The following is an 18,318-nucleotide window of genomic DNA, read 5'->3' on the forward strand; positions in this document are numbered from 1 at the left end:
GGGACCTGATCCACATTTGTAGTTTCAGCATGTGTGTCATTTATTAGCTTGGCAATCGTGGCAGTAGAGCATCTGACAAAATAATTGTTAGAGGCATTTGCTACATCTAAGGGAAGTTGCAGGGTTTGGTTATCCACTTTGACAGTGGAGGGTTGGGAGTGGATTGGGGGAGTTTGTAGTTTATTTATGACTTTCCAAAAGTTTCTAGGGTTTGAGATGTTATTGTTCAGATTGTCATAGAAATATTGGGCCTTGGACTGGGGGGGGGGGGGAGGAGCATAGATTGGACATTTGATTTAAGGTCATTTAAGGAAAAACAAAAGCTAAGATTGAGAATTACAGAGATAAGACAGAGGTATTTAAGTAGGGAAATAAAACCATTAAACAAGGAACAGGAAAGATATATGGGCCTGAGCTGGTTAAACTAACTTTTAACATGATGGACAAAGACAAAGGTGATAAAATACTTTGCATGATTAGCACAGGCTATAGTTACAAAGACATGAAAATGTATACATTGAAAATAATAAAACTAAATAATAGTCACTAAATATAAAAACATACACATACAACAAGATTAACAGGGTATGTAGAAATATAATGAAATGTCAGTCTTCCAGAAGGCTACCTGTTTCAAATGGCCATGAAACAGCTGATGGAGCTTTGAGTTCTATGCTGGACATCATAAAATTGCCCTCCAGGCTCCAAAGTATGATGAGATTTGTAGTATAATTAAATTTAAATAGTCTTCATTATAGCTGCTATAAATATGAGTGATAATGCAGCAGCAGCCCGTACCCAGACAGGCCGCTAGATGGCACCAAGAACCTCACATCATTGTAGCCCATTCACCATGCAGTACCCAGACCGGCCGCTAGATGGCATCGAGAACCTCACAGCATTGCAGCCCATTCACCATGCAGTACCCAGAGAGGCAGCTAGATGGCACCGAGAACCTCACAGCGTTGCAGCCCATTCACGTGCAGTACCCAGACCGGCCGCTAGATGGAGAACCTCACAGCGTTGCAGCCCATTCACCGTGCAGTACCCAGAGAGGCCGCTAGATGGCACCAAGAACCTCACAGCGTTGCAGCCCATTCACCGTGCAGTACCCAGAGAGGCAGCTAGATGGCACCGAGAACCTCACAGCGTTGCAGCCCATTCACGTGCAGTACCCAGACCGGCCGCTAGATGGAGAACCTCACAGCGTTGCAGCCCATTCACCGTGCAGTACCCAGACCGGCCGCTAGATGGCACCGAGAACCTCACAGCGTTGCAGCCCATTCACCGTGCAGTACCCAGACCGGCCGCTAGATGGCACCGAGAACCTCACAGCGTTGCAGCCCATTCACTGTGCAGTACCCAGACCGGCCGCTAGATGGAGAACCTCACAGCGTTGCAGCCCATTCACTGTGCAGTACCCAGGCAGGCCGCTAGATGGCACCGAGAACCTCAGTGTTGTATCCCATTCACCGTGCAGTACCCAGACCGGCCGCTAGATGGAGAACCTCACCGCGTTGTACGCCCTCCCCTCTGTTGCTATGGATACTGTTACAGTTACCATGGTGAAGACGCGGCCTAGCTGCAGACCTGGTAGTGGAGTCGGACAGAGCGCTATACCGAGGTAAACATGGCTTCCCTGTGCCTCCCCCCTGTCCGTGTGAGCAGAGGCCCAGGCAGGGCAGGAGGGGCACAGGCCTGCAGTGCACCATGGGATTTGTAGTTCAGTGACAGCTGGAGAGCTGCAGGCTGCCTCTCACTGATGACGTCATGAGGCAGGGTGACGTCACGTGGATGGGTGATGGTCACATTTACTAATGTTCTATCAGACTCTGCAATACATTGATAGTATCCCTAGTATTATTATTGTTATTGTTATTGTTATTATTATTATTATTATTAGTCTGTGTATTATTCTTATTATTATTATTATTATTATTAGTTAATGTATTATTATTATTCCATTTATTATTATAATTATTATTCTGTGTATTATTATTATTAGTTAATTTATTATTAGTCTGTGTATTATTATTAGTTAATGTATTATTATTATTCCATTTATTATTATTATTATTATTATTAGTCTGTGTATTATTATTATTATTATGTGTATTATTATTATTACTGAAGCACCAACATATTCCGCAGAGTTGTACAAATTAGTTGTCCCATATTTGGTCGTTTTGGGGTTAGAAAAATCACCACGCTGACAATCTGATTATATAACATATATTTTACAAAAATCATTTAAATGTCTAATATTTTGCAGATAGTTAATACATGCCGTTATCGCCGTTATTAAAGCTTTTAGCTGGTCGGGATGTATTTTATATAATGGGTTTTCCAGGACACAAGTGAGAATGATAAGCCCTTTGGAGCCCCTTGCTTGCATTGGGCTGATAAGATTCTGGGTTAACCCAAAGCTTCCCAAAGCTAGCAATGCATGATTTATTTCTTCATATTTTTTTTATCTGATATGATGTGGACTATATAAACCCGCCCCTTTATTTAATTTCATGCACCTTCTGCAAATTATATATTTAAAAATATATATATTTTAACAGATTTTTTATAAAAACTGGGAGAGTCACCCTATGAGTTCTAAAGAAGTTAAATCATTCGGAAGGTAAAATGATGTATTGATGTTTTTAAATGGGCATTTATAGTAAAAGGTGAGTCCTATCCTGATATTGCTTCTTTAAGCCTGTTGGCAGCACCGGTCATTAAAGCTCACTAAACCTGTAACACCAGAGTAACCGTAACCTTTCATTTTCATAATAGATGGACACAAACATTGTTCAGGATTTTGAACCATCACCACCGACAGAATCTCCAAACATTGACGCAGAGTCCCTTGATACTGTATCCCGCACAGGTGAGTGATTAATCACTGGCGATGTGTATGGGTTAGGCACCCCGACACAGTCCGTACCCTCATTCTAGTCAAGAAACCAATACATGTGCCTGTGTTTAGGATAGAATGGCATTGGGGTATCAACTGGTAATCATATCAAAGTATTTCAAGAATACTCTAAACTACATAACCACTGCATTGCCTGTCCATTTCATCCAACATGGATCTCCCTAATTGTCTCTGGGTAAAGGTGGCAGGATAACCCAATCAATGGCATTAAGTTTGGATAAAGTTGACATTAATAAGGTGGCAGGGGTAATTCCGCATTAGAGTCCAAGTTTGACATTAAAACAGGGGACTGAGCAATGACAATCTAAGCATGCCCCTGCACATTATCTTGGCATGAGTTCCTCGTCAGGCTGCACATAGCCTAGCTTACTGAATAGCAAACTAATTATTTTTATGGTAACACACCAAATACAAAATATAGCCCACCTAAGGTTTGCAGCTAAAATACAATTTATATCTGCACCTTTTTAATGACCGTGGGTTAATTCACTAATTTAGGAATTAATAAACCTGACCAAGGGTATTTTAGGCCAAAATTATTCTTTTTTTCCAGCTGAGCAGCCGTTTCCCTAAAATTAGTAACTCCTTTATCAGTTATCCAGAATGTTAAGTCCAGTAAATAAACACCAACATGAAGTATTGCTAACCTTTATTCTATCCCACAGATGTCCTCGGTTCTAATCCAGAAGCCTTGCCAATTGAACCCATTGTAGGTGAGTGATTGGTTGCTGCTCATTCCTTGCTGGTGTATAACACGTGACTTGTCACTGGCTTGGTGCCCATATTAACACTTTGTTCATCATAGAATAATTCATTAATTGTATATAATTTTTTTAGATAACGAGAGACCAACACCTCCAGATATCTCCAACACAGTCCAAGAGTCCACAAGTGATCCATCTAGCGTAGGTGAGTGAATACTCCTTTAGAGGTCAAAATTAATTAACATAAAATACCCCAGCTCTTTACTAACCCTGTATATCTGGGATACAGCTATTTACTAACCCTGTATATCTTGGATACAGCTCTTTACTAACCCTGTATATCTGGTATATAACTATTTACTAACCCTGTATATCTGGGATACAGCTATTTACTAACCCTGTATATCTGGGATACGGCTCTATACTAACCCTGTATATCTGGGATACGGCTCTTTACTAACCCTGTATATCTGGGATACAGCTATTTACTATCCCTGTATATCTGGGATATAGCTATTTACTAACCCTGTATATCTGAGATATAGCGATTTACTAACCCTGTATATCTGGGATACAGCTATTTACTATCCCTGTATATCTGGGATATAGCTATTTACTAACCCTGTATATCTGAGATATAGCGATTTACTAACCCTGTATATCTGGGATATAGCTATTTACTAACCCTGTATATCTGGGATATAGCTCTTTACTAACCCTGTATATCTGGGATACAGCTATTTACTATCCCTGTATATCTGGGATACAGCTATTTACTATCCCTGTATATCTGGGATACAGCTATTTACTATCCCTGTATATCTGGGATATAGCTATTTACTAACCCTGTATATCTGAGATATAGCGATTTACTAACCCTGTATATCTGGGATATAGCTCTTTACTAACCCTGTATATCTGGGATACAGCTATTTACTAACCCTGTATATCTGGGATATAGCTATTTACTAACCCTGTATATCTGGGATATAGCTCTTTACTAACCCTGTATATCTGGGATACAGCTTGGCTATTTACTAACCCTGTATATCTGGGATATAGCTATTTACTAACCCTGTATATCTGGGATATAGCTATTTACTAACCCTGTATATCTGGGATATAGCTCTTTACTAACCCTGTATATCTGGGATACAGCTCTTTACTAACCCTGTATATCTGGGATATAGCTATTTACTATCCCTGTATATCTGGGATACAGCTCTTTACTAACCCTGTATATCTGGGATACAGCTATTTACTAACCCTGTATATCTGGGATATAGCTCTTTACTAACCCTGTATATCTGGGATACAGCTCTTTACTAACCCTGTATATCTGGGATACAGCTATTTACTAACCCTGTATATCTGGGATATAGCTATTTACTAACCCTGTATATCTGGGATATAGCTCTTTACTAACCCTGTATATCTGGGATACAGCTCTTTACTAACCCTGTATATCTGGGATACAGCTATTTACTAACCCTGTATATCTGGGATATAGCTATTTACTATCCCTGTATATCTGGGATATAGCTCTTTACTAACCCTGTATATCTTGGATATAGCTCTATACTAACCCTGTATATCTGGGATATAGCTCTATACTAACCCTGTATATCTGGGATACAGCTATTTACTAACCCTGTATATCTGGGATACAGCTATTTACTAACCCTGTATATCTGGGATATAGCTATTTACTAACCCTGTATATCTGGGATATAGCTCTTTACTAACCCTGTATATCTGGGATACAGCTTGGCTATTTACTAACCCTGTATATCTGGGATATAGCTATTTACTAACCCTGTATATCTGGGATATAGCTCTTTACTAACCCTGTATATCTGGGATACAGCTCTTTACTAACCCTGTATATCTGGGATACAGCTATTTACTAACCCTGTATATCTGGGATATAGCTCTTTACTAACCCTGTATATCTTGGATATAGCTCTATACTAACCCTGTATATCTGGGATATAGCTCTATACTAACCCTGTATATCTGGGATACAGCTATTTACTAACCCTGTATATCTGGGATACAGCTATTTACTAACCCTGTATATCTGGGATACAGCTATTTACTAACCCTGTATATCTGGGATACAGCTATTTACTAACCCTGTATATCTGGGATATAGCTATTTACTAACCCTGTATATCTTGGATATAGCTCTTTACTAACCCTGTATATCTGGGATATAGCTCTTTACTAACCCTGTATATCTGGGATATAGCTCTTTACTAACCCTGTATATCTGGGATATAGCTATTTACTAACCCTGTATATCTGGGTTAGGCTCTATACTAACCCTGTATATCTGGGATACGGCTCTATACTAACCCTGTATATCTGGGATACGGCTCTATACTAACCCTGTATATCTGGGATACGGCTCTATAATAACCCTGTATATCTGGGATACGGCTCTATACTAACCCTGTATATCTGGGATATGGCTCTATACGAACCCTGTATATCTGGGATACGGCTCTATACGAACCCTGTATATCTGGGATACGGCTCTATACTAACCCTGTATATCTGGGATACGGCTCTATACTAACCCTGTATATCTGGGATACGGCTCTATACTAACCCTGTATATCTGGGATACGGCTCTATACTAACCCTGTATATCTGGGATACGGCTCTATACTAACCCTGTATATCTGGGATACGGCTCTATACTAACCCTGGATATCTGGGATACGGCTCTATACTAACCCTGGATATCTGGGATACGGCTCTATACTAACCCTGGATATCTGGGATACGGCTCTATACTAACCCTGTATATCTGGGATACGGCTCTATACTAACCCTGGATATCTGGGATACGGCTCTATACTAACCCTGTATATCTGGGATACGGCTCTATACTAACCCTGGATATCTGGGATACGGCTCTATACTAACCCTGGATATCTGGGAGACGGCTCTATACTAACCCTGGATATCTGGGATACGGCTCTATACTAACCCTGTATATCTGGGATACGGCTCTATACTAACCCTGGATATCTGGGATACGGCTCTATACTAACCCTGTATATCTGGGATACGGCTCTATACTAACCCTGGATATCTGGGATACGGCTCTATACTAACCCTGGATATCTGGGATACGGCTCTATACTAACCCTGTATATCTGGCATATAGCTCTATACTAACCCTGGATATCTGGGAGACGGCTCTATACTAACCCTGGATATCTGGGATACGGCTCTATACTAACCCCGTATATCTGGGATACGGCTCTATACTAACCCTGGATATCTGGGATACGGCTCTATACTAACCCTGTATATCTGGGATACGGCTCTATACTAACCCTGTATATCTGGGATACGGCTCTATACTAACCCTGGATATCTGGGATACGGCTCTATACTAACCCTGGATATCTGGGATACGGCTCTATACTAACCCTGGATATCTGGGATACGGCTCTATACTAACCCTGGATATCTGGGATACGGCTCTATACTAACCCCGTATATCTGGGATACGGCTCTATACTAACCCTGTATATCTGGGATACGGCTCTATACTAACCCTGTATATCTGGGATACGGCTCTATACTAACCCTGTATATCTGGGATACGGCTCTATACGAACCCTGTATATCTGGGATACGGCTCTATACGAACCCTGTATATCTGGGATACGGCTCTATACTAACCCTGTATATCTGGGATACGGCTCTATACTAACCCTGTATATCTGGCATATAGCTCTATACTAACCCTGGATATCTGGGATACGGCTCTATACTAACCCTGTATATCTGGGATACGGCTCTATACTAACCCTGTATATCTGGGATTTTCAAGCTGGGCTGTACAAGAAAACACACTTCCAAAACATGCCATCACCCAGCTTTATCATAGTGGAATGAGTCTTGGGGTCTACTTGGCCTAGTTGTAAGGTAACTGAGCCTAACATTAATATTGTATACTTTGTATCTAGAAAACCCAATACCTGCAGTGGCCATTGTGCCCGGGGCCTCAGAAGTTGTATTCAATGTGGGTAAGTGCTGATTACTCATTCTCCCCCTGAGTAGGTTTAAATGTTAACGGTTATTACATCAGTAACTTCTCTTTATAAAACGTGTGTGATAAGGTTTAATATGGGTTGACTGATTTATAGTAATTTTCTTTATTTAGAAAATGATGGTTCCTTGCCACACAGTGTCCCCATGGCCAGTCCAGAGGCGATTGAATTTATGTCCAATATAAGTAAGTGATTACTTAATCTCCTTCCAGCAGGTAGAACGTTCAGAAAATTGGAAATTAACACAAGTCAAACCTGCCAACGGTTTTACTGTGGTCCCAATCGGATCAATCAAAGAAGAGATCTGTTAAAGGTGAACTTTATTATGCAAGAGCGCCATCTTCTGGCTGACTCACCAAATACAAAAAAGCCCACCTAAGTGTTCTGGTTTGCAGCTTTGGTTCAATAGCAACCAGAGACACTGGCTTCTAACAGAAACATTACAACTGTATGAGATATACAAGGTTTAAAAAAATATAGTATGTGCTACACTTCGTCAACATGTATACAAGCAAAAAGCAATACTACCTGTTCATTGGTGCAATTCTGAGGATCTTCCATTCTTGGTTGACTACAAGAAGAGTGTCGGAAGAAATGCAACAATTATATGATTTCTCTGAATGATGATACAACATATTAGGGACAGTTCAAGCCAGTCATGTTCTGTCATATTGTAGACATCTCAGGATTTTCAGGTTAAGCAGCTGCAGTCCAACCTGAAGATGGCACTGTTGTTGATAAAATCATTTCTCGGTTACCTGAAATTAATATCCTAATTATGAAAGTGATATGTGTTGGTCCTGTCTTTCCAGGGTTGGATGAGCTGTGTCTGTGCTTGTTTAGTGAGTCCTTTAACACCGTTTCGGAGTCTGGAGATGAGTCAGGTTCTTTCACAGTCAGCGTGCAGCCCACTTACCACCAGCTAGAAGGACTGGAAGAAGAGAAATGCTTTCTGGTTCATGCCTCTACCCAAAGCATCATTGATAATATTCCAACAGGCAGCTCAATAGTTGGTGAGAATGTCTGTATTTGTTAATAAAATAACATTATACTGGGATAATATGCTATTTCTTTACCGTAAAGCATTGCTTGGAAGTCAGTATGTGACATCTCTGCCTTCAGACCTATGTAGGCTCTGGTAGGTTACAATGTTTTATAAATTACCTAATGAACTATACAACTTGTGAGAAATCATTATTAACGATTTATCTTCGCTTATTCTATAAAACGGAGCAAACGTCCTGGAGAGTTACAGTCCCGCTTTAGACATTGTATAACCCTGTCCAAACATATTTCCTTTTCTTCCCATTTATATTGTGTTCTCTTTCAGCTTACATTTCACCAAAGTTAGAAACACTGGAGCAGCATCATCACGAGTATATAAAGGTACAAACTGGATTATTCAGAACATCACTATAACCACCGCATTCTTTACCTTTCGAAATGCTTAAAGGGACACTATAGTCACCTGAACAACTCTAGCTTAATGAATCAGTTTTGGTGTATAGAACATGCCCCATGCAGCCTTACTGCTCAATCCTCTGCCATTTAGGAGTTAAATCCATTTGTTTATGAACCCTAGTCACACCTCCCTGCATGTGACTTGCACAGCCTTCCATAAACACTTCCTGTAAAGAGAGCCTTATTTAAGCTTTCTTTATTGCAAGTTCTGTTTAATTAAGATTTTCTTATCCCCTGCTATGTTAATAGCTTGCTAGACCCTGAAAGAGCCTCCTGTATGTGATTAAAGTTCAATTTAGAGATTGAGATGCAATTATTTAAGGTAAATGAAATCTGTTTGAAAGTGAAACCAGTTTTTTTTTTTTCATGCAGGCTCTGTCAATCATAGCCAGGGGAGGTGTGGCTAGGGCTGCATAAACAGAAACAAAGTGATTTAACTCCTAAATGGCAGTGAATTGAGCAGTGAAATTGCAGGGGAATGATCTATACACTAAAACTGCTTTATTTAGCTAAAGTCATTTAGGTGACTATAGTGTTCCTTTAACCCCTTAAGGACACATGACATGTGTGACATGTCATGATTCCCTTTTATTCTAGAAGTTTGGTCCTTAAGGGGTTAATCATAGGCGTATAGTCTGTAATTGTGCAATATAACTGCACACTACACCTTTTAGGATGCTTAGACAGAGGTTTATACTTTGTAACCACACATTATAGCTGCACAATGCACCTTCTGGGATGCTTAATAACATGCTATACAATACACAATTGTGATATATGTATCCGAGAGCTTACACTCTGTGTGTATCTTGAGCCAATTTGACCTTAATGAACAGATACTCCTTTAGCGTAAATCTCACTATTTGGATTCCATTTCAATAAACTTCACAATTTAACTAAAGTCAGCTACCTTCAACTTTACTGGAACTGGCATCTGTACTGGGCAATATGGCAATATCAAGGAAGAATGGACAACATGTATTCAGTAAAGCAAGACTATTTTAATTTTAGGCCAAAGTAGCTCATCTGGACAAAATCTAAACTCTATAACTTTTTTCCAGTTTCTCTGTTTTGACCTAAAATGTTCAGTTTCCTTCCCAATTCTCCACAATTCACAGTTCAGGGAGTAAACACCTTCAGTAGACATAGTTGGCTTGTATTGAGAATGGGCACGGCTATGTGTTACTCTCACAAAGTTACGACTTATCCTCCATCTCTACTGCTAGCTCTTTATTGTGGATTGGAGGTGGAGTGGGTAAATGGTGCCCTGTATGCAAACCTGGCGTTTTGGCTGGCTGTTCCTTTCCTTAATCTCTTTTCATGGTTATTGCATGTTACAGATGAAAGCCAACTCTGTGGATAAGAAGACCCATATACGGAGACAAGGAGACCAGCTGGTTATTAACACCATTATTACCCAGGGCGAGGTAAGACAATATCTCTTACACATACACTGAATATCAGGGGTAGGTAACTATCGGCACTCCAGATGTTGTGGACTACATCTCCCATAATCCTGGCAAAATATGAAGGGAGTTGTTGTCTACAACATCTGGAGTGCGGAAGGTTGCTTAGCCCAAGAATAGATCATAATATACAATGTGTGTAGATAAAGTAATACGGTTAGTACAGAGGATGAGGTAGGGTAATCTCTTTTAAGCATACACTTAGTAGATATATATGTTGATGTTCTATGTGGTTTGTCAATTCTTTCTGTACAATAACTATTTATTCTTGATGTATTTGCTGGTCTAAAACTTTTATTGGACGCAGAAAAAGTGTCCATTGGATAATTTTCCATTTCATTTTGTTTAGAAAGTGCGCCAGGAAACGACTTCTCACCCATTAAACCTGCTGTCAGGGCTGGTTACAGAAGCATCAAACCTGCTGATTATGCGCCTTATGGCCCGGAGGAAGTTATCACAAGACATGGTCTTTCTGTGTTTCGATGCAGAGACTAACCTGTGTACTTCAAACTACGTGAGTTTGCACGCAACCAGACACACAACATCACACTCCCCAGTTACACAATATGTGTGTTGGAAAGCGTATGTGGTGTGCTTAAAAAATCCTGGTCCTCCATCACTGCTGATATCCCACCCATCTCTTCTCTGTTGCTTGTCTTCAGGAGTGAGGACATCAGGATATTAGATATGGGAAACCTGGTGACTGTCACCCTAGCATTCTAATCCCTGCTGCCTGTCGGGCAAACCTGGTGACTGTCACCCTAGCATTCTAATCCCTGCTGCCTGTCGGGCAAACCTGGTGACTGTCACCCTAGCATTCTAATCCCTGCTGCCTGTCGGGCAAACCTGGTGACTGTCACCCTAGCATTCTAATCGATGCTGCCTGTCGGGCAAACCTGGTGACTGTCACCCTAGCATTCTAATCCATGCTGCCTGTCGGGTAAACATGGTGACTGTCACCCTAGCATTCTAATTCCTGCTGCCTGTCGGGCAAACATGGTGACTGTCACCCTAGCATTCTAATCGATGCTGCCTGTCGGGCAAACCTGGTAACTGTCACCCTAGCATTCTAATCCCTGCTGCCTGTCGGGCAAACCTGGTGACTGTCACCCTAGCATTCTAATCGATGCTGCCTGTCGGGCAAACCTGGTGACTGTCACCCTAGCATTCTAATCCATGCTGCCTGTCGGGTAAACATGGTGACTGTCACCCTAGCATTCTAATTCCTGCTGCCTGTCGGGCAAACATGGTGACTGTCACCCTAGCATTCTAATCGATGCTGCCTGTCGGGCAAACCTGGTAACTGTCACCCTAGCATTCTAATCCCTGCTGCCTGTCGGGCAAACCTGGTGACTGTCACCCTAGCATTCTAATCGATGCTGCCTGTCGGGCAAACCTGGTGACTGTCACCCTAGCATTCTAATCCATGCTGCCTGTCGGGCAAACCTGGTGACTGTCACCCTAGCATTCTAATCCCTGCTGCCTGTCGGGCAAACCTGGTGACTGTCACCCTAGCATTCTAATCCCTGCTGCCTGTCGGGCAAACCTGGTGACTGTCACCCTAGCATTCTAATCAATGCTGCCTGTTGGGCAAACCTGGTGACTGTCACCCTAGCATTCTAATCCCTGCTGCCTGTCGGGCAAACCTGGTGACTGTCACCCTAGCATTCTAATCAATGCTGCCTGTCGGGCAAACCTGGTGACTGTCACCCTAGCATTCTAATCCCTGCTGCCTGTCGGGCAAACCTGGTGACTGTCCCCCTAGCATTCTAATCCCTGCTGCCTGTCGGGCAAACCTGGTGACTGTCACCCTAGCATTCTAATCCCTGCTGCCTGTCGGGCAAACCTGGTGACTGTCACCCTAGCATTCTAATCCCTGCTGCCTGTCGGGCAAACCTGGTGACTGTTACCCTAGCATTCTAATCCCTGCTGCCTGTCGGACAAACCTGGTGACTGTCCCCCTAGCATTCTAATCCCTGCTGCCTATCAGACATAATGCCTGTCCCATTGGCCACAAGAACACTATGTACTAAGAGGGATCTTAGACCTGCGACGCCAGCAACAGCTCTCCCACAGGTACACTAGAGCTCCATGATAAACTGATCTTGTCAAAAGTGGCACAGACAACAAACAGAGAACTTCGAGATATCGCCTCTCAGACAACTATGAAATAAATATTAAAGCCTTCTTAAATTTGCAAATATACTTTTATTACAGCCATCAAGGGTGTTAGGGTTCTTTCCTGACCAGGGCTCTCTTGTGGTTGGCAAACCATCTCTTTACCTGGAGAATTGAGCAATTTATGGGCAGTCCTTCGTGGATCCAACTGGTTGAGAAGAATAATCAAATTGACAAACAGAGTTTCTGGTGCAATTTGACAGTTTGTCAATTTATTGATAAAAGCACAGTGTTTATGAAGGTATAGTTTCGATAGATCTCTATGAGTGGCACAGAATCAAAATAATACTAACAATTCATTGGTTAGTAGGCTATCTTTCAACTTCCACCAAAGTTCTGAATTATACAATATGTTATTTTTGCCAAATTATGGATGTTGAATAATGCTTAATCCCTTAAAGGGACACTCCACTGCCAAATGCAAAATAAATAAAAATCAATGTTTAAAGGACCACTCTAGGCACCCAGACCACTTCAGCTTAATGAAGTGGTCTGGGTGCCAGGTCCAGCTAGGGTTAACTAATTGTTTTATAAACATAGCAGTTTCAGAGAAACTGCTATGTTTATCAATTAGTTAAGCCTTCCCCCTAATTCTCTAGCGGCTGTCTCACTGACAGCCGCTAGAGGCGCTTGCGTGATTCTCACTGTGAAAATCACAGTGAGAGCACGCAAGCGTCCATAGGAAAGCATTATGAATGCTTTCCTATGTGACTGGCTGAATGCGCGCGCAGCTCTTGCCGCGCGTGCGCATTCAGCCGACGGGGAGGAACGGAGGCGGAGAGGAGGAGGAGAGCTCCCCGCCCAGCGCTGGAAAAAGGTAAGTTTTTACCCCTTTACCCTTTCCAGAGCCGGGCGGGAGTGGGTCCCTGAGGGTGGGGGCACCCTCAGGGCACTCTAGTGCCAGGAAAACGAGTATGCTTTCCTGGCACTAGAGTGGTCCTTTAATAGATATACCCCAAATGAAAACATGCACACATTTAATTATGCATTTCTTTATTGGGGGTATATTTCAAATCAGTTTGCAAAAGCTGCAGTTCTCTGTTCTGAAGCCTTTGCAAAGCCCTCCCATTCTTAACCCGCCCAGACTTTCTGTGGCTGTCCAATCACAGACTTTCCAATGCAGATTAATGAGAAGTGTTGGTAAGGCAGGTACTCTGGACAATTTTAGCCACCTCGAGCTAGACAACCAGGAAGTATTAGAAACTGCTGTCTGCTTGAAAGCCAAGTCAATTTCTGCTAAAATCTGCACTTTTTCAAAATGGAAAAAAAGAGACGTACACTTTACACATACAGTTCCGCAACCTAAAGTGTTTTAGGGGTCTGGAGTGTCCCTTCAATTGCTGATCACCAAACAAACTCTTCATACTTTCATATGTTTATTATTTTCTCACTGCAAATGTACCACACTGCACTGCAAACATTCTGCTTTATCTTTAGATATATCTATGATAATGGCATCTATGAAATACCACTTAATTGGCAGTTTATTCTTATAATTTATTTATGACTAAACTTAAGCCTTGATATTATCAGGCACTGTAGTCGAAGTTGTGGCAGATGAGTACAAGATAACAGGACAAAAACAACTTTATCTGAGGTTATAGAGCAGCTATAATATGACTCAGTGTGATTTAACATATTTAGTCATTTAACTTGAAAACGTATTCTTCCTCGTTAATTTTCTTACTGTGGTATAATTTAAATATGGCTTCCTGGCATACAAGATTGCTGTATCTGGTTCAGAACATCTAACTAAGAGGTACCTAGTTAGATTACTCCTTAGCAGTTGTAATAAAGCAACATTTACAACTTTAAGAAGACATCAATATTTTTTTTTTTAAAATCATTAATTAAACCTACATATTGTGCTGGCATTAATACAAAATTAAAGTGTAAATCTTTTACTTACTGTTATCTATTGCACCAAAACAACCTTGAGTTCATTGATGGGAAACTTGATATGAAGGACAGTGCTGATTAAGCTATGATAGATTCAATTACCCTGTGCGACTGAGTGAAAGATACTGTAATCTATGTACAGTTATCCTCTCTCATCTTTGCTCTTTTCATATCAGACTGAGCTGGGATTCCAGAGCCAAGTTATTGGAAGGGACACTGTGGAGGTTTACGGCATAGAGCGAATGATCCATTCAGACGATGTTCCCATTACGTGGCACTGTTACTTTCTTTCAGATGGGTATGTGTTGATATCAATCCCTCCTCCATCACCATACATCGTAAAATGAATGCTTTTTGGAGATAATTCATGTTACACTTAGATCATAGGCATTAAGTGTGTTATTTAAAAGTGTAATAAATACACTGCACTCAGCTGACACAATTAATTTTTGTTTTCATTATAAAATTATTTTACTATTTTAATACTACTCTTACCTCCCAGGCACTTGGCTTGCAGAGTCCAGATTGGATCACCGGTTATCATAAGACTTTCCCGGATGCCCATATTGTCTGAACCAGGTAAGACACATTTTTAGAACTTCAGGAATCTAATGCAAACAGCGGCAAAGACGACAGCTTCTATAAGCAATGAGAGCATTCCTCTATTGAAGTCTGTGGACCACGACTCTTCAGAACATATGATAATTGCACATTATTTGAAACAATGGCATAGCATGTTGGGAGATGTAGTCCACAACAGCTGGAGCTCAAAATTCAATTAAATGTTGTTCAGAAAAGGATGAAGTCATTGTTTGTGGTGTCTGTCTTAAAATACAGCAGTTACATAGTGTTTGCCCAGAGTGGTGCTTCGTAGTGCGCACACTACATGGGTGTCAGATTGTGACTTGCTGGTTGGGCTGCATTGGTCTCTGACTCGAGACCTCTGGATGTGTAAAATGTGAACTATGATGTCATGTATTTTATTTGTTTTAGATGAACAAGACCCCAAACCTGTGTTTGGAAAAAAAACTTTGATTTGGCAAGAGGATGTGCAGTTATATTCCAATTATCTGGACAGAAAGGTGCGTGTATATCCTGCCTCGTTAAAGTCTTTAGTATCACGGTGTATTCACTCACTATTAACTGAACTGAAAGCAGAAAAGCCAATTTTAGGCCAATTGTTTGGCTATAGTCATATTTCAACTAGAACTGTTTAGCGAATAAGCTCTGCCTTTACCACTCCACAGCTACGAGTCTCATGGTGAAACCCTAAAACCATGTTTTAAATAATGAGAAAATTATATAGATAGAACCCTGAGAGATACCCCTGGTGTGTTTTATAGTACACAAGTACAGCTGGCATTCAAATGATTAAATATATTTTCCTGATCCCCCATGTTACAGAATACACTCCTGACAGACAAGTAGAAAAATGGCTACAAAAATACGCACACTATTTTCATAAATCAGATTCACTCGTAATGGTCAGCTGAACCAGTCAAAGCTCATGTTTCCATTTCAGGCAGAACTTATCGCAGGCCATGAAACCTACCTCCGCCGGCATCCGGAAATGAAGATACTCCTGGCAGATTTCATGCAGTTTCTACTCCTTAGAAAGCCTGAGGATGTCATAACATTTGCTGCAGAATTCTTTGGACCATTTTCAACAGCTCAGAAACGTGGTGACACATTTAGGTCTTCTACAATCCCAAACCCTTTCCAGGTCATTAAAGATAATTAAACCCTACTCTGTACTGTAATTGAAAGGATTGTCTCCTCTGCTTGAACAAAGACACCAGGAATCTCATATCTAAGTTATATTAAGGAATGTTTTTTAATAAAGTCACTACTTAGAAAAATTTAAGTGACGTGATACATCAGAGTGGAAGATCTTCAGCAAAAGGCTCTAGGTGCCTGGAAAAGCTTTTAAGACAAAATGTTAAACGTCGATGTAGTTTAGGAATTGAATTCCTCTATTCATAAACAGGGCTATACATAGGACACAAGGTCACACATTTAGGCTGGAAGAAAGGAGATTTTATCTAAGGCAAAGAAAAGTTTTTTTTTACAGTAGAGCAATAAGGATATGGAATTCTCTGCCTGAAGAGGTGGTTTTATCAGAGTCTATACAGATGTTTAAACTGCAATTGAATAAATACTTGCAAAAACACAACATACTGGGATATACTTTCTAATTAGTGGGGTAATAGCTGCTTGATCCAAGGAGACATCTGACTGCTATTTTGGGGTCAAGAAGGATTTTTTTTCCTAGTTTGTTGCAAAATTGGAAGCGCTTCAGACTAGTTTTTTTGCCTTCTTTTGGATCAACAGCAAAAATATGTGAGGAAGGCTGAACTTGATGGACGCAAGTCTTTTTTCAGCTATGTAACTATGAATTCTCTGGATGTCCAGTGTCTGGTAGCATGCTTGAGCCAATCTAGTTAAAGTTCAGCCAAGTCTGGATTGGGATGGGAAGAAGGGAATCCAATGAGGATTTGTGTAAGAGGTTTACATTATACACAGGTTATTATAAGGGCAGGACCGGTGCTAGGATTTTTAGTTACACAGGCGAAGATGCATTTTGGTGCCCCCCACCCTCGTTTAAAATATGGTTCATACAAACACAGAAATAATCATACAGAGACATACAGACACAGACAGAGACATACATGCAGGCATATAGACATACATACAGAGGCATACCGTCATACAGACACATACATACATACATAGACAGACATACAGAAACATACATACAGAGACATCCAGGCATACAGACACATACATACATACAGGCATACAAAGACATACACGCATACAGAGACATACCGTCATACAGACACATACATATATACAGGTATACAGAGACATACAGGCATACAGACACATACGTACAAAGACATACAGGCATACAGACACATACATTTGTACATACAGAGACATACAGGCATACGGACACATACATTTGTACATACAGAGACATACAGGCATACAGAAACATACAGACACATACATGCATACAGAAACATACATACAAAGACATACAGGCATACAGAGACCTACATACATACATACATACATACAGAGACATACACACATACAGAGACATACACAATTACATACTAGTTCAATCTTGTCCCCTGGATGCATGCTGTCTGGCTCCTTGGAGTCCTGTCCTGCAGCCCAGCCCCATCACAGGGCGCCAGCCGCGCTGTGTGGTACACAGGGAGCAGGGATATGATGTCATTCATATCCTCGCCCCCTCCAACACATAGCGGCGGGCACCTGGTCGCAGGGGTTGCAGGGCTGTGACCCCTGCGACCGCGGTATGTACGCCAGTGCATGCAGATGCACACACAATTAAAGGACCACTACAGACACCCAGATCACATCAGCTCAATGAAGTGGTCTGGGTGTCAGGTCCCTCTAGTTTTAACCCTGCAGCTGAAAACATAGCAGTTTCAGAGAACTGCTATGTTTCACCGAGGGTTAATCCAGCCTCTAGTGGATGTCTCACTGACAGCGGCTAGAGGAGCTTCCGCTATTCTAAAACACTTAACGTCCATAGGAAAGCATTGAGTAATGCTTTCCTATGGGCGGTTTGAATGCGT

General features: G+C 41.2%; 1 protein-coding gene across 2 annotated transcripts; it reads left to right on the forward strand.

Annotated features, from left to right (window-relative positions):
* The first annotated feature begins 1,572 nt into the window (after positions 1–1,572).
* CATIP (ciliogenesis associated TTC17 interacting protein) lies at positions 1,573–16,461 on the forward strand. 2 transcript variants are annotated; one of them, XM_063429261.1, is made up of 14 exons: positions 1,573–1,624; positions 2,785–2,878; positions 3,592–3,639; positions 3,764–3,835; positions 7,620–7,679; positions 7,817–7,888; positions 8,516–8,716; positions 9,034–9,089; positions 10,505–10,591; positions 10,980–11,144; positions 14,884–15,005; positions 15,210–15,286; positions 15,701–15,789; positions 16,230–16,461. In XM_063429261.1, the coding sequence occupies exons 2-14, from the start codon at positions 2,785–2,787 to the stop codon at positions 16,446–16,448; spliced, it is 1,362 nt and encodes a 453-aa protein (XP_063285331.1). In that variant the 5' UTR covers positions 1,573–1,624; the 3' UTR covers positions 16,449–16,461. The 2 variants fall into 2 exon arrangements, with proteins under 2 accessions (XP_063285331.1, XP_063285332.1); XM_063429262.1 differs by lacking the exon at positions 1,573–1,624 and adding an exon at positions 1,754–1,798.
* Positions 16,462–18,318: the final 1,857 nt, after the last annotated feature.

Source organism: Pelobates fuscus, chromosome 8 (genome assembly GCF_036172605.1).
Source record: "Pelobates fuscus isolate aPelFus1 chromosome 8, aPelFus1.pri, whole genome shotgun sequence".
NCBI classification, from domain to species: Eukaryota; Metazoa; Chordata; class Amphibia; order Anura; family Pelobatidae; genus Pelobates; species Pelobates fuscus.

What these genes read in the sequence shown, in the direction of transcription:
- CATIP (XM_063429261.1), top strand. Translation starts at nt 2,785, where the DNA reads ATGGACACAAACATTGTTCAGGATTTTGAACCATCACCACCGACAGAA. An exon ending in TGTTACTTTCTTTCAGATGG is followed by an intron (nt 15,006 to 15,209) that starts GTATGTGTTGAT and finishes CTTACCTCCCAG; the next exon opens with GCACTTGGCTTGCAGAGTCC. An exon ending in GCCCATATTGTCTGAACCAG is followed by an intron (nt 15,287 to 15,700) that starts GTAAGACACATT and finishes TATTTGTTTTAG; the next exon opens with ATGAACAAGACCCCAAACCT.